The sequence below is a fragment of the Cherax quadricarinatus genome, chromosome 69 (assembly GCF_038502225.1).
Source record: "Cherax quadricarinatus isolate ZL_2023a chromosome 69, ASM3850222v1, whole genome shotgun sequence".
In the NCBI taxonomy this organism is placed as follows: Eukaryota; Metazoa; Arthropoda; class Malacostraca; order Decapoda; family Parastacidae; genus Cherax; species Cherax quadricarinatus.
In genome coordinates, this window is record NC_091360.1 from 18,334,119 (window position 1) to 18,358,525 (window position 24,407).

A 24,407-nucleotide genomic window follows, 5' to 3' on the forward strand; every position below is an offset into this window, starting at 1 on the left:
GTGTCAATTCCCATTTTGAATTTGATTCCCCAAAATTTAATCCCACCCCTCTCCCGAACACCCTAGCATTTACTTCCTTTACAACCCCATCTATAAATATATTAAACAACCATGGTGACATTACACATCCCTGTCTAAGACCTACTTTTACCGGGAAGTAGTCTCCCTCTCTTCTACACACCCTAACCTGAGCCTCACTATCCTCATAAAAACTCTTTACAGCATTTAATAACTTACCACCTATTCCATATACTTGCAACATCTGCCACATTGCTCCTCTATCCACTCTTTCATATGCCTTTTCTAAATCCATAAATGCAATAAAAACTTCCCTATCTTTATCTAAATACTGTTCACATATATGCTTCAATGTAAACACCTGATCTACACATCCCCTACACACTCTGAAACCTCCTTGCTCATCCGCAATCCTACATTCTGTCTTACCTCTAATTCTTTCAATTATAACCCTACCGTACACTTTTCCTGGTATACTCAGTAAGCTTATTCCTCTATAATTTTTACAGTCTCTTTTGTCCCCTTTCCCTTTATATAAAGGGACTATACATGCTCTCCGCCAATCCCTAGGTACCTTCCCCTCTTTCATACATTTATTAAACAAAAGTACCAACCACTCCAACACTATATCCCCCCCTGCTTTTAACATTTCTGTCATGATCCCATCAGTTCCAGCTGCTTTACCCCCTTTCATTTTACGTAATGCCTCACGTACCTCCCCCACACTTACATTCTGCTCTTCTTCACTCCTAAAAGATGGTATACCTCCCTGACCAGTGCATGAAATTACTGCCTCTGTTTCTTCCTTAACATTTAAAAGTTCCTCAAAATATTCTCGCCATCTACCCAATACCTCCATCTCCCCATCTACTAACTCCCCTACTCTGTTTTTAACTGACAAATCCATATTTTCCCTAGGCTTTCTTAACTTGTTTAACTCACTCCAAAATTTTTTCTTATTTTCATTAAAATTTCTTGACAGTGCCTCTCCCACTCTATCATCTGCTCTCCTTTTGCACTCTCTCACCACTCTCTTTACCTTTCTTTTACTCTCCATATACTCTGCTCTTCTTATAACACTTCTGCTTTGTAAAAACCTCTCATAAGCTACCTTTTTCTCTTTTATCACACCCTTTACTTCATCATTCCACCAATCACTCCTCTTTCCTCCTGCCCCCACCCTCCTATAACCACAAACTTCTGCCCCACATTCTAATACTGCATTTTTAAAACTATTCCAACCCTCTTCAACCCCCCCACTACTCATCTTTGCACTAGCCCACCTTTCTGCCAATAGTCGCTTATATCTCACCCGAACTTCCTCCTCCCTTAGTTTATACACTTTCACCTCCCTCTTACTTGTTGTTGCCACCTTCCTCTTTTCCCATCTACCTCTTACTCTAACTGTAGCTACAACTAAATAATGATCCGATATATCAGTTGCCCCTCTATAAACATGTACATCCTGGAGCCTACCCATCAACCTTTTATCCACCAATACATAATCTAATAAACTACTTTCATTACGTGCTACATCATACCTTGTATATTTATTTATCCTCTTTTTCATAAAATATGTATTACTTATTACCAAATTTCTTTCTACACATAGCTCAATTAAAGGCTCCCCATTTACATTTACCCCTGGCACCCCAAATTTACCTACTACTCCTTCCATAACATTTTTACCCACTTTAGCATTGAAATCCCCAACCACCATTACTCTCACACTTGATTCAAAACTCCCCACGCATTCACTCAACATTTCCCAAAATCTCTCTCTCTCCTCTACACTTCTCTCTTCTCCAGGTGCATACACGCTTATTATAAGTATATATATGAGTATATATACGTCAAACACGTTACCTCGTAAGACATATATATATGACCGAAACAGTCAAAGGGTTAATAACATAGAAACATGATATATACTCTAGAATGAATAAAATATGTCATGTCTCTCTCCCCCTAACCAACAATTGTTGTTGTGTTGTTTGTTGTTGGGTGTATAAGGGCCACCAAAAGATAACCCTTACATAGTGGTGGTGAAGGCGGCAGTGTTAGCCAGTAGCCCTATATACAGTGGTCCCTCGCTTTTCGTAGTTCTCGGCAATCGTAAATTTCGCCAATCATAGGAGTATTTTCGCATAAACATGGACTCGCTTTTCATAGGTTGACTCGCGAATAGTAGTTCGTCCGGGACGTGTACGCACGGTGTGAGCCGGGGAGGCCTCCCTACCCAGCCCGTCTGGCATTGTTTACCAGTGAGTGAAGGTCCCCTCAAGTGCTCCTACGAAATATTTCATAATATTCCACTCATTTTAGTGCTTGCAAGTACTAAATAAGCTACCATGGCTCCAAAGAAAGCTCCTAGTGCCAAGCCTGTGGTAAAGATGGTGAGAAATATGTACAGTGACAAAGTCTTGGGCCATTTTAGGGAAGTGTTAAAGAGACGCCAGAAACAGAGCTCTCTCCACAGTTACTTTGTGAGACAGGACTAGAGTGACTCTCAAGGTGGTCCTAGTGGAATTAAGAAACAGAGAAGAGAAGCAACCCCAGAGAAGCAATTGGTACCTGAGGTGTTGCTGGAAGGGGATTCCCCTTCCAAACTGTAAACAATCCAATCTCTCTCCTCCTTCAGTCTCCCATACACTAAGAAGAATCTCCAATAAAGGTAAGTGTTATGCTGTTAATGTTTCATTCATCATTTCCCATTGTATTGTTTATGTCCTACATGTATATTTCATGTAAAAATTTTTTTTGTTTTAATACTTCTGGGTGTTAGGAACGGATTAATTGTATTTACATTATTTCTTATGGGGAAAATTGATTCGCAAATCATAAATTTCGTTTATAGTAGCTCCTCCAGGAACGGATTAATTACGAAAAACGAGGGACCACTGTACCTCCAACAGCACTGGATGAATCAGTTTCATGCTGTCCTTTTTCTATAAATTAACTGCTTAACTTATTTGCTATACTATCACTGACTGGTGCTATAGCCTTAGCCTTTATTAACTCCTCTTGTTTAGTATCGTACATATCACAGAATCACTGAAGGCGGCACATTCTCCCTTCTATCTCAGCCCTTTACCAAAGGGCTAGCTGGTACTAGGAACTTCCTTGGGGCCCATGGTGGCTTTATTTAGCAGCTGCAAGCACTAAAAAGAATTGAATAATACGAAATGCATCATATGAATGTGTGGGATCATGCTAAATGGCTGATAAACAATGGCACACAGTGTTGGGCCGCTGTTGCTGTGCGGATGCATTCGGGACGAATGACAATATTTTGACGAAAACACATTACGAAATCCGACAACTACGAAATTGGGGGGTCCACTGCATCTAAATACATCCACTTACTCCATACTCTTTCTCTACAATCTGATATTCAATCTATCACTGACTATGTTATCCTCATTACCATGCTCTTTTCTAATGTTCACTTTTAATTTCATTCATTTTCCTTCCCTCTCAAACTCATCCATCAACCTTTGCAACTTTCAGCTAAGAACAACTATGACAACTCCCACTTATTATCAGAGCCAACATCTTTTCATCCCATTCCTTTTCCTAACACCCTATTATTCACCTCTTTTACAACCCCAATCATAAAGATGCTAAACCACCATAGTGATATTATGCATCCCTGTTGAAGCCCTTCTTTCACTGGAAAATAGTCCCCAAACCTCTTACATACCCTACCCTAAGTCTCACTGTTGGCATAAAAGCTCTAGACAATGAAATGGAGAATAACAATTATCAACTTACCGGAAGAGTCGTTTGTCTCTGACAAATCCTAAGTTTTCATATAACCTAAGTGCTGGCTTATTAGTAATCTCCGTCTCCAGCACAACTTCGTCTGCATCATCAGATGCCATGGCCCGTATTGCTCTCTGTACCAAGTTTGACCCTGTGGAAATTTCAAATTGGAAAAATAACAGCAATGAAACATTGGAATAAAAGCCACAGTATTATAGCTAGAACAATTTACAACTAACTCAAATTTCAATAGAAATCTGTAGATGATGTTTCTGTTCATTCTGCACCATTATCAAATCATAAGTGCTGTGACTCAATAATGGTTAGGAAAAACTGAATTATCATCTAAGATATGATTTATCTCCAATTTGTGGGTTAGTTGTGAACAATGAAACAATTTATATATACAGTGGACCCCCGCTTAACGATCACCTCCCAATGCGACCAATTATGTAAGTGTATTTATGTAAGTGCGTTTGTACGTGTATGTTTGGGGGTCTGAAATGGACTAACCTACTTCACAATATTCCTTATGGGAACAAATTCGGTCAGTACTGGCACCTGAACATACTTCTGGAATGAAAAAATATCGTTAACCGGGGGTCCACTGTAATTGCAATACATAATAGAATACAGAAATTTTTCTTATTTGGACAGCAATCAAATTAAAAAAATTACCCAATGATGTAATTTCTAAAATTCACAAAGTTTCAAGGAGGAAAAAAATTCTAATTTTAATTTGCATATCCCCAATTCCCATTTCAGCACATAAAATTATTTGAATAAGAGATACTGTATCACTGAACCGCATTATGGAGGAAACATGTAAGGAATATTACAAAAAAAAAATCTAAATACAGATGACCCTTGAACAATGCGGGGATTCAGAGTGTCAACCCCCTGCACAGTCGAAAATCTGCGTATAATTTTTGACACCCAAAATAAAGACTGTAGTTGACACCAGAGGGCAAGCCTGGTGGGCATGCCACTTCAACCTGTATCACCCTGTCTTGCTCTCACTTGACGACCAGGCAACCTTGAGTCAACAAGGCCTATTCCTCTCTCCCTCACTGGGCATGGCCCTCCTGGGCCAGGACAACTTAAATACACTGCCTCTGTACCACGAATCACAAATAAAGTAATGAAGATGCCTTCACTTCCTCACCCCATACAAGAGCATCCATCTCTCTACGCATTATCCTGAAGTTGTGTCTGCAAGTTTCATCATTCAGACACAGAAATTTGCTGAATTTTCCTCAAGAAATGTTCGTGGCATCACCTGGAACTTCACAGTGCCCCACTCTGTTCTCAAGTCACGTGTTCATCACCACCTATATGTTACTGTTGTTTTCAGCCCAGCATGGCTATTTCAGCAATTCAGAGGAGTTTGTGGTGATTTCAACGTCCAGTGTGAGTGTCTCCCTCATGTGTTGTGAGGTGAGAGTGGCAAGGTGCGCGGTCGTGGCTCTATCATAACACCTCGCTCGCCTCACCCAGCTACCACACTCCTACCACCACACTCTCCACCACTATGCTCTCACTCCCTCTGCTGTTTTTCTGTGAATTCAGTGTGAATTCTTTGCCAGAGCTGTGTATCCGAGTGCCCGAGGTCACTCGAAGTCACATGGATCATGAAGCCAAGTGTGGATCTATAAGCCAAGTGGGTTACCAAGTGAGTTACCCAAGCCACATGCTGCCTCGCATCACCCATGACGTCACCATTGCCTGACGTCTGTCTAACGTCACCTCACAATGTCACCCCATGACATCCCTCATGATGTCACAGCGAGTGTTCTAGTTTCACAGTGAGCAAACTGTTTCAGTATTGTCGAGAAGATTGGGAGAAGGTATATCACTTGTTATTCCTCTCAGTGTTCTCACATGTTCATATGGCACAGTTTCGACTTTTGCACAGAAAAGTGTCATTTGCTAGTGCAAGCCATGTTGTAATCGCATGTGCAGTGCGAGTGTGTGCAAGTTTGATGTGTGTCCCTGATTAAGTGGTCTAAGCACAGCTGTGTGTGTGGATCACAGTATGGTCTGAGCCCAGACCACTATCGCACCCATGTGTTACACCCTTGACTGTTGACAGTTGACATTAGTCAGTCCTGGTGTCAGTTACGAGCATCTGAACCCCTTGTACAGAAAGCTCATTGTTCACCGCTTGTAGTTGCCCTGCTGAGTCATACCTGCTATGATTCCTCATCAAGACTTGTTCCACTCCACCTCCTGACCATCAGAAAGCAGTTACATATGTAGAGAACCAGTCTGAGGACACTAGATTAAACTGTCGAGAGGATGACACTCGTCCAGCTGCAGTAGCCCTGTCGGCAGGCGACTGTCTGACTCATGTCATAATCTCAGTGAGCAGCCTATACAAAGATGATGTCACTTTGACTGCTAGCCCACTCCAGTTAAGGTGTATGCTGTTACGACACTGAGTCGTCCCTGCCATGACTCGCTCCACACACACCGGCAGTGACAGCCCCAGCGACAGTACCAGTCGGCAGTGACAGCCCCAGCGACAGTACCAGTCAGCAGTGACAGCCCCAGCGACAGTACCAGACAAGAAATATCCTCCTGAGTCGCTTGCCAGTAGTAGTCCCTCCGTGTACTGATGACGCCTCACATAAGGACACCAGCAGGTTGTGCCCCAAGATGAGTGGACCCTGCAGCGACTACTATGATGACTGCTTCACTGCTCCAGAGGAGACCGTACCGTTACGTCACAGCTCAGCCGCAGCAGTGTCTCCTGTGTTGCAGTATCTGCCCAGACACAGGAAGGCGTGCAGTGATGCCCACCGATGCTCGCTGCCTGGGACCACGATGTTTTAGAACACCCCTTTTTCTTCCCTCCCTGAAGGAAGTATTTTTCCATGTCCACGTGTATATATACCTACCATCCAACTTACGACCTGCTCGACATACGACGACTCGACTTACGACCGTGTTTTTTATGCCAAATTTCTGGGAAATAAACAAGTGTTTGTGTTGTACAGTGTTTATCCTAAACCTTACAGTATAAAATACAGTACTAACAGCATAAAAAGTAAAGTAAAACATGAAATACCAAAATAAAACAATAAAATAAAGTCATTACAAAAAAGTTATGTTGATATTCAGTAGTAAAGTTTGACTTACGTCCATTTCGACTTACGACCGGTTTCTCGGAACCGAACTTGGTCGTAAGTCAGATGGTAGGTGTATATGTTTATTCTGTGTTCTGTGCCCTGTTCCTGCAAGAGAGAGACTGAGTTTTTTTTTTTTTTTTTACAGCCAATCATGGTCAAGGACAACCATGGGTAAGTGGCCGAGCAAAATGCAGACTGTAAGCCTACGTGCCTAGTTTCAATAGGTGATACAAGAGGGAAAGCCTAGTGGGCATGCCACTTCAACCCACATCACCCTGCCTCACTCTCACTTGATGACCAGGCAACCTAGAGTTAACAAGGCCTACTCCTCTCTCTCTCACTGGGCATGGCCCTCCTGGTCAAGGGCAACTTAACCTTTAAACGGTCCAAACAGATCGACGGTCAAATTCGTAGTGCTACAAAAGTAGATCTACTGTTTTTTACATATTTTCAAATGTAACAAAAAAATGTAGATCTACATTTTTTTACATACTTTCAGATGTTGAAAAAACGTATACTATATACGTTTGGACCGTTTAAGGGTTAAACACACTGCCTGTGTACCACGAACTGCAAATAAGTAAGAAGCCTCTAAAGCCTCATCAATCATTCCCACTACCAGACAGCATGCAATAATCCCATGATACAAAAGCTTAACTACAAGTAGCCTACTGTTGACTGGAAGCCATACCAATAACATAAATAGTCAATTAACACACATTTTGAATGTTGTATGTATTATATAAGTACTGTATTCTTACAATAAAGCTAGAGAAAAGAAAATGTTAAGAAAATCATATGGAAGAGAAAATACACTTACAGTACTGTACTGTACTTATTGATACCATAAGTTTACATCATCTGTTTAAAAAATGAATCGTCTGTCAGTCAGTACCTACATCAATAATGTCTTACGTGATACAAAACACTGTCAATGCTATACATGGCACTTCGTTTGGGTCACAGTGTTATTCAAGGTTTACAGTATTGCACTAAACATGATGAAAAATACACGAGAACCACAAGAGACCACTTTTTACTGTGATAAGCATGGAGAAGATTAGCATCACATGACATTTTAAGCAGATATCTGCAACACGAGCTCACCACAATAGCAAAAGGTGGTGGCTATGAAAATAATACAGTAGTACAGTACGTATCACTGTTAATTTTATGCATTTCTTTACATTTCTCGACTGCGAATGGCGCCATGTATGATCTGTGTTTGTGTAAGCTTTGATAAATTTTATTTCTTTATAACAGATGTGTAAATTTTATGGTAGTAAATGATAAAACAAACTACATAGTACAGTAGAATCCCCATATCCATGAGGGATATGTTCCAAGGACCTGCCGTGGATACCGAAACTGTGGATAGTAGCAAACCCTATATACAGTGGACCCCCGCCTAACGATCAGCTCCCAACTCGACCAATTATGTAAGTGTATTTTTGTAAGTGCTTTTGTAGGTGTATTTTTGGGGGTCTGAAATGGACTAATCTAATTCACAATATTTCTTATGGGAACAAATTCGGTCTATAACGGCACCCAAACAGACTTCTGGATTGAAATAATATCATTAGGCGGGGGTCCACTGTACAAGTTGTTTTTCGTTTACATACATACCTATTATAAAGTTTAACTGATAAATTATGCACAATAAGTGGAGAATTATCACTTTCTCACTGATGGGAAGCACTTCATGGCTTCTCTTAGACTTTGAAGAACTTCCACCATCATTACTTCTGCACATTGAGGCCATTATAAAGCAAAATTAAGGGTTATTTTCAGGCTATGGCAAACTGCGGATGGTCCCCAGCATTTTAGGTTACCTTTTATGATAGACAATGCTCAAGGAGGAAGAAGTCTACTCTTCTCACTGGAATTGTAAGTAAACACAAGGAGAAGTACTATTCAGAAAGTTTATGCACAGCAGCATGTGCATTATGTACCAGGTGTTAATAGTATATACCTTTACCTTCAATATACCTTTGAAGAGTTTCAAGTGTTTCGCTACTCTCGGAGCCCGGCCATGGGCCAGGCTCGTCTGGTGGTTGCCTGGTCAACCAGGCTGTTGCTCCTGGAAGCCTGCTGCCCCACATATCCATCACAGCCTGGTTGATCTAGCACCTGGTGAAGATACTTGTTCAGTTTCCTCTTGAAGGCTTCTACACTTGTTCCAGGTGTGTTTCTGATATCTTCTGGTAAAATGTTGAATAGTCTGGGACCCCGGATGTTGAAACAGTGTTCCCTTATTGTCCCCACCGCACCCCTGCTCCTCACTGGGTTTAGGTAGCAAAATGTTACCTTTTTTTTATTACACATCAGTTTTACAGACTAAAAGTTGTTACCTTACCTCAGCTCATTTCAAAGTCCAGCCCTATCTAAGGTATACTACCTACCCCAGGTTGTAACCCACAGCAGTCAACTACCATCCAGACACCAACTTACTGCAAGGTAAACAGAAGTAGCAGATGTAAGCAAACATGCTCAACGATTCCAGTCATGCTGGAGATTGAACCACAGACACTCAGTATGTGAGCTGAGTATGCTACCAACCGAAGCATAGGACACTTGTCATCTTACAAAATGAAAACGCACCAGCAATCCTACCAGTGTGTAAAATGAGTAACAGGCTTGTATTTTCACTCATTTGGCTGGATGGCAGTACAAGCAAATCTCACAAGTCATGCAACCATAGCTCTCATTTTCAATATTCTGAGATTTAGATTTACTCTTTCATTACCAATTGTAATGTACTATTACCACTGTGGCATGCCAGGGCAGAATTAGTGGTATGCATTACTTTTATGGACAATCCTTCAACCCCTTGAGCAAGGCTATTATTTTGCTGGAGAAAGCCCAGCAACAGTGATTGATGTTAACAAACTGGTCTATGTATTTCCACAGGTACCATACAGTACTCTCTCTGTCATCAACTGTCTATTTTCCATCTTATCATCACCCCTTCTCATCTCTGGATATTAATCATGGCATTCAAGAGGAATAAAAAAGATGCTGGATGTGCCAAGAACAATATTACAGGTACTCCTCACTTAACGACTTCCTTTCTGACCAGTGTACTGTATGTGTATTTTCATTTTTTAATGCCTAGTTCAATTTTTAACCTTTTGACTGTTGCAACCCCAAATATTGAAATGTCTCTGTATTTTGTTTTTTTTTCAACAAGTCAGCCGTCTCCCACCGAGGCAGGGTGACCCAAAAAAGAAAGAAAATCCCCAAAAAGAAAATACTTTCATCATTCAACACTTTCACCACACTCACACATTATCTCTGTTTTTGCAGAGGTGCTCAGAATACAACAGTTTAGAAGCATACACATATAAAGATACACAACATATCCCTCCAAACTGCCAATATCCCAAACCCCTCCTTTAAAGTGCAGGCATTGTACTTCCCATTTCCAGGACTCAAGTCCGACTATATGAAAATAACCGGTTTCCCTGAATCCCTTCACTAAATATTACCCTGCTCACACTCCAACAGATCGTCAGGTCCCAAGTACCATTCGTCTCCATTCACTCCTATCTAACATGCTCATGCACGCTTGCTGGAAGTCCAAGCCCCTTGCCCACAAAACCTCCTTTACCCCCTCTCTCCAACCCTAACACAGCTATTGCAAGCCGTGCTGGTGACTATTACACTGACAATGTTGTGAAACACTTTAGGAATGTTATAAAGGAACGGGAGGTACAGGCCACTATGGACAGATATGTTGTGCAACAGAAGTCCAGTGACTCTCAAGCTGGTCCTAGTGACATTAAAAGAAGAAGGGAAGTAACCCCGGAATAGGACTTGCTACCTCAAGTCCTAATGGAAGGGGATTCCCCTTCTAAACACTAACACCTCTCCCCTCCTCCCATCCCATCAATCATCACCAGATCTTCATTAAAGGTAAGTGTCAATTATTCTATTGTTATTGTAATTATTCTATTGCAGTAAACTTAATATTTCATGTGGTAATTTTTTTTTTCATACTTTTGGGTGTCTTGCACAGATTAATTTGATTTCCATAATTTCTTATGGGGAAAATTAATTCGACTTTCCATATTTTCGACATTCGATAGCTCTCAGGAACGGATTAGTATCGAATGTCGAGGGTCCACTGTATAAGCTTACAATTTCCACGCACTGTGCCACATATGTCTGTCATGTTCACTTTTAAGCAATCACTGAGTAAGGGGCTTGTGTACTAGTTATCAGTATATAATATATGTCCCTTACCAAGATATGGTTCCATCATTGTTCTAACATCACCGGAGATACCCAATAACTTCCTGGTATCTTGCAATGTATTACTGCCAGTGTACACAATTATATCCAAAACCAGACCACTTTTGTAATCACACAGTACAAATAACTTTATACCAAAGTGTTTCCTCTTGCTTGGTATATACTGCTTGATCAACAGTCTGCCTTTGAACAAAATCAAAGACTTATCAATCACAAGCTTCCTGAAGGGATAAAAATACTTACAGCACTTTTGTTTCAGGTACATAAACACATTCCTGATCTTATACAGTGGACCCTCGCCTAACGAACACATCGCATAACGTTAAATCCGCCTAGCGATACATTTTAACGCAAAAATTTTGCCTCGCCTAGCGCTAAAAAACTCGTTCAATGTGATTCGTTCAACACGCATCCACGTGCGGCCTGAGCCCGCCTCACTTGTTCTGTGGGTGCCAGTGTTTACAAGCCAGCCATCGCAGTCACATCCAAGCATACAATCGGAACATTTCATATCGCAGCGTTTTTAGTGATTGCACCTGCAAAATATGTCACCATGGGCCCCAAGAAAGCTTCTAGTGCCAACCCTACAGCAAAAAAAAGTGAGAATTACTATGGATATGAAGAAAGAGATCATTGCTATGTATGAAAGTGGAATGCATGTCTCCAAGCCGGCCAGGTTGTACACAAAACTCCAATCAACCATTGCTACTATTGTGGCCAAGAAAACGGCAATCAAGGAAGCTGTTCTTGCCAAAGGTGCAACTTTGTTTTCGAAACAGAGATCGCAAGTGATAGAAGATGTTGAGAGACTGTTATTGGTGTGGATAAATGAAAAACAGATAGCAGGATAGCATCTCTCAAGCGATCATATGTGAAAAGGCTAGGAAGTTGCATGACGATTTAATTAGAAAAATGCCTGCAACTAGTGATGATGTGAGTGAATTTAAGGCCAGCAAAGGTTGGTTTGAGAGATTTAAGAATCGTAGTGGCATACACAGTGTGATAAGGCATGGTGAGGCTGCCAGTGCGGACCAAAAAGCGGCTGAAAAATATGTGCAGGAATTCAAGGAGTACATAGACAGTGAAGGACTGAAACCTGAACAAGAGTTTAATTGTGACGAAACAGGCCTGTTTTGGAAGAAAATGCCAAGCAGGACCTACATTATTCAGGAGGAAAAGGCACTCCCAGGACATAAGCCTATGAAAGACAGGCTTACTCTGTTGATGTGTGCCAATGCTAGTGGTGATTGCAAAGTGAAGCCTTTATTGGTTTATCACTCTGAAACTCCCAGAGTGTTCAGGAAAAACGATGTCCTCAAGGCTAATTTGTGTGCTGTGGAGGGCAAACAGTAAGGCATGGGTCACTAGGGACTTTCTATGACTGGTTACACCATGCATTTGCCCCCAATGTGAAAAATTACCTAATTGGAAAGAAATTAGACCTTAAGTGCCTCCTGGTATTAAACAATGTTCCTGGTCATCCTTCAGACGTGGCAGAGCGACTTTCTGCGGACATGAGCTTCATTAAGGTCAAGTTTTTGCCTCCTAACACCACTCCTCTCCTGCAGCCAATGGACCAGCAGGTCATTTCAAACTTCAAGAAACTGTACACAAAAGCTATGTTTGAAAGGTGCTTTGTAGTGACCTCAGAAACTCAATTGACTCTAAGAGAGTTTTGGAGAGATCACTTTAATATCCTCAATTGTGTAAACATTATAGGTAAGGCTTGGGAGGAAGTGACTAAGAGGACCTTGAACTCTGCTTGGAAGAAACTGTGGCCACAATGTGTAGACAAAAGGGATTTTGAAGGGTTTGAGGCTAACCCTGGGAATCCTATGCCAGTTGAGGAATCCATTGTGGCATTGGGGAAGTCCTTGGGGTTGGAGGTTAGTGGGGAGGATGTGGAAGAGTTGGTGGAAGAGGACAATGAAGAACTAACCACTGATGAGCTGCTAGATCATCTTCAACAGCAAGAGGCCAGACCTAAGGAAACTGCTTCGGAGGAGGGGATAGAGAAATTGAGGAAGTTGCCTACTTCAAAGATTAAGGAAATGTGTGCAATGTGGCTTAAAGTGCAAACCTTTTTTGATGAAAATCACCCTCACACAGCTATTGCAAGCCGTGCTGGTGACTATTACACTGACAATGTTGTGAAACACTTTAGGAATGTCATAAAGGAACGGGAGGTACAGGCCTCTATGGACAGATATGTTGTGCAAGGCTGGTTCCAGAGCTAAGGGGAATGTCCTATGAAGAAAGGTTAAGGGAAATTGGTCTGACAACACTGGGGGAAAGGAGGGTCAGGGGTGACATGATAATGACATACAAAATACTGTGTGGAATAGATAAGGTGGACAGAGACAGGATGTTCCAGAGATGGGACACAGAAACAAGGGGTCACAATTGGAAGTTGAAGACTCAGATGAGCCTAAGGGATGGTAGAAAGTATTTCTTCAGCCAAAGAGTTGTTAGGAAGTGGAATAGTCCGGCAAGTGATGTAGTGGAGGCAGGGAGAGGAAGGACCCAGTAGCGGTCAGTTAAGAGGTGGGTACAAGAGCTGAGTCTCGACCCCTGCAACCACAATTAGGCGAGTACAATTAGGAGAGTACCTGTTTTCACTGTGTATAAATATATTGTAAATATGGTAGAACCATCATATCCACTGATTCGGTATCTGCGGTTTCAGTTTTCCACTGTTTATTGTGGCCAAAAAATAACCCTTAATTTTACATAATAATGGCCCCAAAATGCAAAAGTAGAGAAGCTGGCAGTTCTTCAAAGCCTAAGGGCTTCCCGTCAGTGAAAAAGTGATAATTCTCCACTTAATAGGTATCATTTATCAATTAAACTTTATAATAGGTATGTATAGGACATATATACAGTTTGCCACTATCCATGGTTTCGGTACCTATGGCAGGTCCTTGGAATGTATCTCCTGCGGATACAGGGGTCCTACTGTAATACACTGATGACACTGCTACCTGCAGGTAGTGTGTTGTATCCAATGGCTAGCTGTATACTTTGTGCATAATCTGTCATAGGCAACAACAGCTACTGGACAAAAAAAGTGTAAATATCAGCAATCACCAATGTTACCATCAGCAGGTCAATGACCTTCAACTTCACAGCTGTATATCTTCGTAAGTACTGACAGGATTTTTTTTTTACTCATTACCACAAAAATGTACTCTTGTGGTAGAGATTTAACCCTTTGAGGGTCCAGAGGCCAAATCTCAGTGACAGCCAGGGTCCAAGAATTTTCATAAAAAAAATTTGTTATTTTTTTCTGAAGGTAATAAAACAAAAAGTACGAAATTTGATGGAAAATTGACGAAGTTGTGCTCTCGCGAATTTTGCCGCATCAGCGATATTTACACATCGGCAATTTTGCTGACTTTGACTCCCATTTTAGGCCAATTACATTATTCCAGTTGACCAAATTCTTAGCTATTTCGCTAGTATTACTTCTATTTTATCGAGTGAGCACAAGAAATCACCCAGTCAACTGTTTCAACTACCCAATAAAGTAATCGGAAATTGGTAATTTGGCCAATTTAACACAAAGTTCAAAATATTCCAATTTCAAAACAGGGTCCAGAATAAACAAAGCAAGCATTCTTGGCACTAAGCTAACATTTCCTCTCTTTATTAGTTACATTTCCAGGCTCTAGAAATGAATTCCATTTTTATTTTTTATTCACATAATGAATTTTTATTCACACCAAAAACATAAAAGATTTACTGTTATGAAATATTGTAATAATTGTATAAACAATATCAGCACATTTGTGAACACATATTAGACCCACCAGCTGACATATATTAGACGTGACGTCTTTTGTTTACTCTTGAACACTGGCAAAAATTGAACATTTCTGCTACTTTGAGCTCAGTTTCAAGCCATTTTCAGTACTAAAGCCAATCAGCATCATCTCCATTTCTGTAATATATCTTCCATTCTATCAAATGACACCAAGAAATCACGACTACAACTGTAAAAAACATACAAAAAACACTGCAGTCACTGTTTTAATCCAAAAATACTGTCACAGTTTTTTCTCTCATTATGCACTGCATGCTGCAGTATTTGTTTTATGTGGTGCACACTTGCCACACAGATGTATTCTCTCATATCTAGGCCCAAATTTACTGCTTACAGGTTATCTGAGTGAGCCGAGCTCAAGCCGCAGTTCTACGGCTTGGACCCAGGCTTCAAAGCCGTAGAACTACGGGACAGACCCTCAAAGGGTTAAAAAAAACTGTGACAGTGTCAGCACTTTTAATTAATTTCAGGGGTAGTAACAGTGAATGGATTAATTTGCCAACTTGTCAGCATTTTACACAGATAATGCTATGAAAGGAATACATGCTTATGCTGAGTCATCAGCAACTGGCTTCTCCCAATCCTTAGAAGTGAGAATGGAAGATGATGGTAGCAGGAAATGCTGGAAGGTGATAGTGGTAGGAAATGCTGGAAGGTGATGGTGGTAGGAAATGCATGGAAGTATACTGTTCAGGGAAGTAAAAAACTTGTCTGGCTTTTTGAGAGGTGATGAATGTAACCCTAATTATCCAATGTTATATTATCCAATGTTATTCACTCCATAAGTCACGAAAATCATTGGTAACACTATTTTCAGGAACATAACCTATTCATATTATGATCGTCCACTGTATCTCCCTGGATGACTGTATTTAGACATTTTGGACATTTAGTGAGGATGGAGCAAAATAGGATAACTAGAAAGGTATATAAATCTACGGTGGAGGGAAGGAGACGTTGGGGTAGCCTCAGGAAGGGTTGGAGGGAAAAGATAAAGGAGGCATTGAGGCAAATGACATGAAAGCCAGAAAAATGACATTATGGAAAATGAGAACTTCCAAAGCAAGAAAAATAGTGCTAATGATGACACTATTTAAATCCGAAGCTTGTGCTCTCTCTAACTGAGAGATAACAAGCTCCATTCAGAGCACAAGAGATATCAGGGCTGGAACAGATACAGAGATCAATTACAACCCACAAAGAGCCAATAAAGCAGTTAAATTACTGGGAATGCCTCACAGTCCTAAATATGTAAACAAGCCATGGAACAGGTAGGGTCTTAACCTATGGCAAGTTGAGTTCTAGAACTCACTTACCATGGGTTCAAACCCCATCCATTGCCTGATTTCTTTACAATCATGCTATTATGAGTTTATGAGTCCTAAATGTGTAATCGATGGAGATGCATGATAATTTACATTTGGAAGGTACCTGAAAGCCTAGTCCTAACTCTGCACACTGTCATAACAACATACTGGAGTAAGAGATATGGGAGAAAATATAAAATGTATCCAGTGAAAAGCAAGAGTGTTGCCCTTCTTATGTGCATGTTTACTGACTTTCTGCACACTTTTTTTCAACATGTAAATCATGAGGATCACAGCTCGTGCACACTTATCACATCATAAATTATAAAAAAAAAAAAACTCATAATACATAGCTGAAGCAATTCACAAAGGACAAAAAGGCACAATACCATGACTGGAACAATATACAAACAACCTGCACATTGAAGAGAGGAGCTTACGATGTTTCAGTCCAACTTGGACCACTTACAAAGTCACACTAACAGAGAGAGAGAGAGGGAGAGCCAGTATAAAGCGGTGAGCTTAACAGGGACAAAACCAAGGGAAGGAAGAGTAGTGGTAGTGGTAAGGCCCCCCCCCCTCTTTTTTTTTCTTAGTGTGACTTTGTAAATGGTCCAAGTCATCGTAAACGTCTCCCTCCTGTGTGTGGGTTACTTGTGTGTGAAGCAATTCACTATTAACCAGCAATTTGGAGAAAACTTTACATGTTTTAGTCAGTGCTGGACAACTATCAAGTCAAGTAGATTCGATAATGATTAAGGATGGTCTAAAACATCTAGAGCTTCCTCTTCAAACTGTAAGCTAATAGTGAGCAGAAAATATAAAAAGTAGTAATTCTTACCTATTTTTCTTTTTCGAAACCTGTGATCGACGGCAAGCATGGCGATATATCCTCTCACAGTCACTTTCTTGTGCACGTCTAACTTGCAAACAATGGCTCCAACTACTTCTCCACTGGACATTGCCTGAAAGTTGTCATCAAAATATCATTTCTCAGGGTTTTCCTTCAATTAATGAACCATCACATTGAAAGACTCATGTAGCAACAAAGTGTAATCACAAATAGGTAATCACAATACTAAATACAGTGGTACCCCGAGTTTCGGCCATAATTCGTTCCAGAAGGCTGTTCGAGTGCCGTTCCTGAATGAATTTGTTCCCGTAAGGAATAATGTAAATTGGATTAGTCCGTTTCAGACCCCCAAAAATATACTTACAAAAGCACTTACAATAATACACTTACATAATTGTTCAAGTTGGGAGCTGTATGAAACTCGGGGTACCACTGTACATTATAAGGGCCCCCCTTCCTTCACAAGTTCAATTTATATAAATTGTTTCACAAGTCATGATCAGTCAAGCCAATTTAAGTTTAGTTATTTCCTAGTTGCACAACATTATACAGTGGACCCCCACATAGCGACCTTAATCCGTGCAAGAGGGCTGATTGTTATGCGAAATGTTCGGTATGCGAATGAATTTTCCCCATACGAAATAATGGAAATCAAATTAATCTGTGCAAGACACCCAAAAGTATGAAAAAAAATTTTTACCACATGAAATATACATTTTCCTACACACAAAGAGAAGGATACACGCACAATAGTAGAGTAGTACATGCACAATATATATTGTGCATGTACTACTCTACTAAATGAAGAATAAATGACACTTACCTTTATTGAAGATGCAGCAATGACTGATGAGACACTGTGTCCTGGGAGTGCCTTTTCCTCCTGAGTACTGTAGGTCCTGTTTGGCATTTTCTTCCAGAACAGGCCTTATCACACTGTGTATGCCACTACGATTCTTAAATCTCTCAAACCAACCTTTGCTGGCTTTAAATTCACCAATATGAGCACTAGTTCCAGGCATTTTTCCCTGTTCACCTGGGTGTTAGTCGACTGGTGTGGGTTGCATCCTGGGAGACAAGATTAAGGACCCCAATGGAAATAAGTTAGACAGTCTTCGATGACACTGACTTTTTTGGGTTATCCTGGGTGGCAAATCCTCTGGGGTTAATTGTTTCTTGGTATTCTCAATAAGCCACACCAACAACGGTGCTACAGCAGCAGCAGCAGCAGCTGACGGTGGTACAGCAGCAACAGACAATGCTACAGCAGCAGCAGACGATGCTACAGCAGCAGCAGACGATGCTACAGCAGCAACAGACGATGCTACAGCAGCAGCAGACGATGCTACAGCAGCAGCAGACGATGCTACAGCAGCAGCAGACGATGCTACAGCAGCAGCAGACGATGCTACAGCAGCAGCAGACGATGCTACAGCAGCAGCAGACGATGCTACAGCAGCAGCAGACGATGCTACAGCAGCAGCAGCAGCTGATGGTGGTACAACAGCAGCAGCAGCTGACAGTGCAGCAGCAGACAGTGCAGCAGCAGCTGACAGTGCAGCAGCAGCTGACAGTGCAGCAGCAGCTGACGGTGGTACAGCAGCAGCTGTACCACCAATAGTAGCGATGGTTGATTGGGGTTTATTATACAACCTGGCCAGCTCGGAGACACGCACTCCACTTTCATACTTATCAATGATCTTTTTCTTCATCTCTATAGTAATTCTCACCCTTATTGCTGTAGGGTTGGCACTAGAAGCTTTCTTGGGGCCCATGGTCACTTATTTTCCAGAAAAAATCACCAAAAACACTGTAATAATACGAAATGTTCCGATTGTATGCTTGGATGTTACCGCGGAGGCTGGCTGGTAAACAATGCCACCGCGGAACTTGTGAGAATGGCTCAGGCCGCACATTGGACGCGTCTCGGACGAAGGGCGGTGAGCGGGTTTTTGGGCGGTATGCGAGGCAAAATTTTTGCGAAAAAAGCGAGCGGTATGCGGATTGTACAGTATGCGATGCGTGCGGTATGCGGGGGTCCACTGTAAATGGAAGTTCTGTTCCTCAGACCCAACAGTATACAATAAAATTACTGTTTTCTAAAGGCTATTTCACCAGGAAAATATATTCATATATGCAGGGTTGGGGGGGGTGTTAACCTTTAAACTGTTCAAACGTAGATCTACGTAAGTCAGGGCCACCTTTACTTTCATCATAAATTAACATAATGACAAACACTGAAAATGATTGTATTAGCATATTCATAGGAAAAGAGCTAAACCCATAAAGGTCATACATTGCCTGGGGAATGGGAGAAGTGACGGGTAATCAGGTTTGATCCAATTCCTTGAACTGAGCCCTTTATTAGCATCAAGGCACCCCAACCTCTTTCTTCCTTTAAGGTAATATTGCACTGGCACTGTATCTAAGCAAGTGAACTATTAAAAGAATAATATAGTCTTCTATCATCCTGCACCTGCTGCAAGTGAACCATCAAGTAATAATATAGTCTTCTATCATCCTGCACCTGTTGCAATCAACAATTATTTTCATGATAAAAAACCACTCACTAAGTTCAGCTTAACAAATGTACATACACTATTTTAAAGCATAACACTAGCAAAACTCCCTAGAAGAAATGAAGAAAATTCACTTTTTTAATTTATAAGCTGCAAAAGTTTTTTCTCTCCATAAATATCAAAACACAGTAATTTAAGTATAGAATAATCATTTGGGATTTTCATGGATTTTTTTTTTATCTTTAAGTATTTTAAAATACTACTGCAATCTTAATTAAATGCTGGAATGATTTTCCCATACAGATGTATCAAGAGAACTTTCAAAACATTTATGGAAAAATTAAATACAATATGAATGTAACTCAAATCCACAACAAATTATGCATTCTTAAACAGTATTTTATACATGAATGGTATATAATACCGACAAGATGAAAAATTAGATATGTGCAACATCTGAATGTCTTTATTTGTCGACATTTTGCCATCCAGTGAATGCCGAAACGTCTAAGTGTTAATTTTGACAAGTACAAAGTGACTATAGAAACTATATCTGATATTAATAATACTGTGATGCAACTGCACACCCACTACAGAACTGCCACTCTAGGCAGAAATCTAATAATGTATTTTCCTTTTCATCTCAATTAGTTCTAAATTTCGAGAAACATTAATGCAGAACAATTCCTGTTATTATACAGTGGTACCCCGAGTTTCATACAGCTCCCAACTCGGACAAATATGTAAGTGTATTATCGTAAGTGTTTTTGTAAGTGTATTTTTGGGGGTCTGAAACGGACTAATCTAATTTACATTATTCCTTATGGGAACAAATTCGTTCAGTAACGGCACTCGAACAGCCTTCTGGAACGAATTATGGCCAAAACTCGAGGTACCACCGTACGTATTCACAAGATAACACTAACCCAAATGAGCCATACAGCAGAATAATCTCTAACAATTCTTCTACAAAATGTGTTTATAGATGCTCACAAAGACAATATTTTTGTAATAAAAATCCTTAAGGAACATCACTTGGAAAAAAAAAAAGAAGTCAAATACTGTAAAAATTGCAGTTGAGATTTCTTAGAAAAATATGAATGCTTCATTAACAGATACTGTATATAATGAAATACATGTACTTCATGCAAATGGCAGAACTAATGGACACATTGAACCTAACATTATCTTATATTCCAGCAACCCTTGACTTGTGCTTTCAAGCACAGAATATTAATTAATTTAACCACTTAGCCATGCAAGTAGCAAATCACCACATTTCTGGTAAAACTGCTATACCATATAAGATGAACCTTCACTTTGGCCTACCCCCAAATAAAACAAAAATTTGAATACCCCATGGTGTGTGCTAAAGCCAGAGAGACGGAGGTGAAATTTCCACCTAGTAGGTCCTGCCACCTGCTGCCCAGAATGAAGGCTATCCTTCCTCCAACACCAAACTTTTCAAGCATATTTTTGCTGTGAGTTGTACTATAAATAACAAAGATATGGATATCTTTACAAATAGGTAAGTAATATTATATCTATTGCATGTAAAACATATATACATGTACAGAATAGTGAAATACAATGAAACTTCAGAGTTTTGGCCTCCCCAAGTTTTGACTGTTTTAAGTTTTGGACACTTTTTTTGTCTAAATTTTGTCTTGAGTTTCGAACAGTACCTTGAGTTTCAGCTGCCGTACTAGACCTGTCTGCCTGCCCGCGCCCACACAAAGCATCCCACGTATGCATTGTCAGTCTGGCTTTGTTTCTCCTCAAGTGAACATTACCCTGCGTGTTCATCCAAACATTTCACCATAAGCCATTGTTTTTTGTGCTTGTTGATTGAGTATGATTGCTACATAATTAACCATGAGCCCAAAGAAACTTCCTAGTGCCAGCCCTTTGATAGAGAAAGTGAGAAACATGACAGAATTGAAGAAAGAAATTAAGGAGATTTGTGCAAGGTGGAGTAGGGTGCAAGCTTTTGCTGAGAAACATCACCCTAAGCAAGCTGAAACATGCCATCTCTGCAACATGTTCAGTGACAAAATCAAGCCCCATTTCACACAAATGCTAAAGAAACACCAGCAAGAGAGCTCTCTGGACAGTTTTTTGTGCGACAGGGGTCCAGTGACTCTCAAGCTGGTCCTAGTGCCAGTAAAAGACAAAGAAGGGAAGTAACCCCAGATAGGGCTTTGATACCTGAAGTTCTTATGGTGGGGGATTCCCCTTCCATACAATAAGTCCTCCCTCTCCCTTCCCTGTCTTCCATACACCAACAAGAGTCTTCAATATAGGTACATGTATTTAAATGGGATTTTAAATGTTCATTTAAATGTTTATCTATTTAATTAGTCATTTAAATACTATATGTATTGAGGTAGTAGGTTGGTAGACAGCAACCACCCAGGGAAGTACTACTGTCCTGCCAGATGACTGTGAAACAGAAACCTGTAACTGTTTTGCATGATGGTAGGATTGCTGGTGTCTTTTTCTGTCTCATAAACACGCTAGATAACAGGGATATCTTGCTACTCCAACTTACACTTTGGTCACACTTCACAGACATGCACATGCATATATATATATACATACATCTAGGTTTTTCTCCTTTTTCTACATAGCTCTTGTTCTTCTTTATTTCTTCTATTGTCCATGGGGAAGTGGAAAAGAATCTTTCCTCCGTAAGCCATGCGTGTCGTATGAGGCGACTAAAATGCCGGGAGCAATGGGCTAGTAACCCCTTCTCCTGTAGACATTTACTAAAAAAGAGAAGAAGAAAAACTTTATAAAACTGGGATGCTTGAATGTGCGTGGATGTAGTGCAGATGACAAGAAACAGATGATTGCTGATGTTATGAATGAAAAGAAGTTGGATGTCCTGGCCCTAAGTGAAACAAAGCTGAAGGGGGTAGGGGAGTTTCGGTGGGGGGAAATAAATGGGATTAAATCTGGAGTATCTGAGAGAGTTAGAGCAAAGGAAGGGGTAGCAGTAATGTTGAATGATCAGTTATGGAAGGAGAAAAGAGAATATAAATGTGTAAATGCAAGAATTATGTGGATAAAAGTAAAGGTTGGATGCAAGAAGTGGGTCATAATAAGCATGTATGCACCTGGAGAAGAGAGGAATGCAGAGGAGAAAGAGAGATTTTGGGAGATGTTAAGTGAATGTATAGGAGCATTTGAACCAAGTGAGCGAGTAATTGTGGTAGGGGATCTGAATGCTAAAGTAGGAGAAACTTTTAGAGAGGGTGTGGTAGGTAAGTTTGGGGTGCCAGGTGTAAATGATAATGGGAGCTCTTTGATTGAACTTTGTATAGAAAGGGGTTTAGTTATAGGTAATACATATTTTAAGAAAAAGAGGATAAATAAGTATACAAGATATGATGTAGGGCGAAATGACAGTAGTTTGTTTGGATTATGTACTGGTAGATAAAAGACTGTTGAGTAGACTTCAGGATGTACATGTTTAAAGAGGGGCCACAGATATATCAGATCACTTTCTAGTTGTAGCTACACAGAGTAAAAGGTAGATGGGATACAAGGAGAATAGACGCATCAGGGAAGAGAGAGGTGAAGGTTTATAAACTAAAAGAGGAGGCAGTTAGGGAAAGATATAAACAGCTATTGGAGGATAGATGGGCTAATGAGAGCATAGGCAATGGGGTCGAAGAGGTATGGGGTAGGTTTAAAAATGTAGTGTTAGAGTGTTCAGCAGAAGTTTGTGGTTACAGGAAAGTGGGTGCAGGAGGGAAGAGGAGCGATTGGTGGAATGATGATGTAAAGAGAGTAGTAAGGGAGAAAAAGTTAGCATATGAGAAGTTTTTACAAAGTAGAAGTGATGCAAGGAGGGAAGAGTATATGGAGAAAAAGAGAGAGGTTAAGAGAGTGGTGAAGCAATGTAAAAAGAGAGCAAATGAGAGAGTGGGTGAGTTGTTATCAACAAATTTTGTTGAAAATAGGAGTGAGGAAGAACCAGTTGTGAGTGTGGGGGAAGTTCGTGAGGCAGTAGATAAAATGAAAGGGAGTAAGGCAGCCGGGATTGATGGGATAAAGATAGAAATGTTAAAAGCAGGTGGGGATATAGTTTGGAGTGGTTGGTGCAATTATTTAATAAATGTATGGAAGAGGGTAAGGTACCTAGGGATTGGCAGAGAGCATGCATAGTTCCTTTGTATAAACGCAAAGGGGACAAAAGAGAGTGCAAAAATTATAGGGGGATAAGTCTGTTGAGTATACCTGGTAAAGTGTATGGTAGAGTTATTATTGAAAGAATTAAAAGTAAGACTGAGAATAGGATAGCACATGAACAAGGAGGGTTTAGGAAAGGTAGGGGGTGTGTGGACCAGGTGTTTACAGTAAAACATATAAGTGAACAGTATTTAGATAAGGCTAAAGAGGTCTTTGTGGCATTTATGGATTTGGAAAAGGCGTATGACAGGGTGGATAGGGGGGCAATGTGGCAGATGTTGCAGGTGTATGGTGTAGGAGGTAGGTTACTGAAAGCAGTGAAGAGTTTTTACGAGGATAGTGAGGCTCAAGTTAGAGTACATAGGAAAGAGGGAAATTATTTCCCAGTAAAAGTAGGCCTTAGACAGGGATGTGTGATGTCACCGTGGTTGTTTAATATATTTATAGATGGGGTTGTAAGAGAAGTAAATGCGAGGGTCTTGACAAGAGGCGTGGAGTTAAAAGATAAGGAATCACACATAAAGTGGGAGTTGTCACACT

At 40.5% G+C, this 24,407-nt stretch overlaps 1 protein-coding gene across 1 annotated transcript in view; it reads right to left on the reverse strand.

Moving 5' to 3' along the window:
- The window catches only part of LOC128701817 (N-alpha-acetyltransferase 30), a 38,857-nt gene extending 17,688 nt beyond the window's left edge, over positions 1 to 21,169 (reverse strand). The window contains exons 1-3 of the mRNA XM_070099870.1: positions 21,027 to 21,169; positions 17,140 to 17,263; positions 3,793 to 3,934 (exon numbers count right to left, since the gene is read on the reverse strand). Of these exons, the coding sequence (XP_069955971.1) occupies positions 3,793 to 3,934; positions 17,140 to 17,260 (263 nt within the window). The 5' untranslated portion in view covers positions 17,261 to 17,263; positions 21,027 to 21,169. The remainder of the gene's footprint in view (positions 1 to 3,792; positions 3,935 to 17,139; positions 17,264 to 21,026) is intronic.
- Positions 21,170 to 24,407: the final 3,238 nt, after the last annotated feature.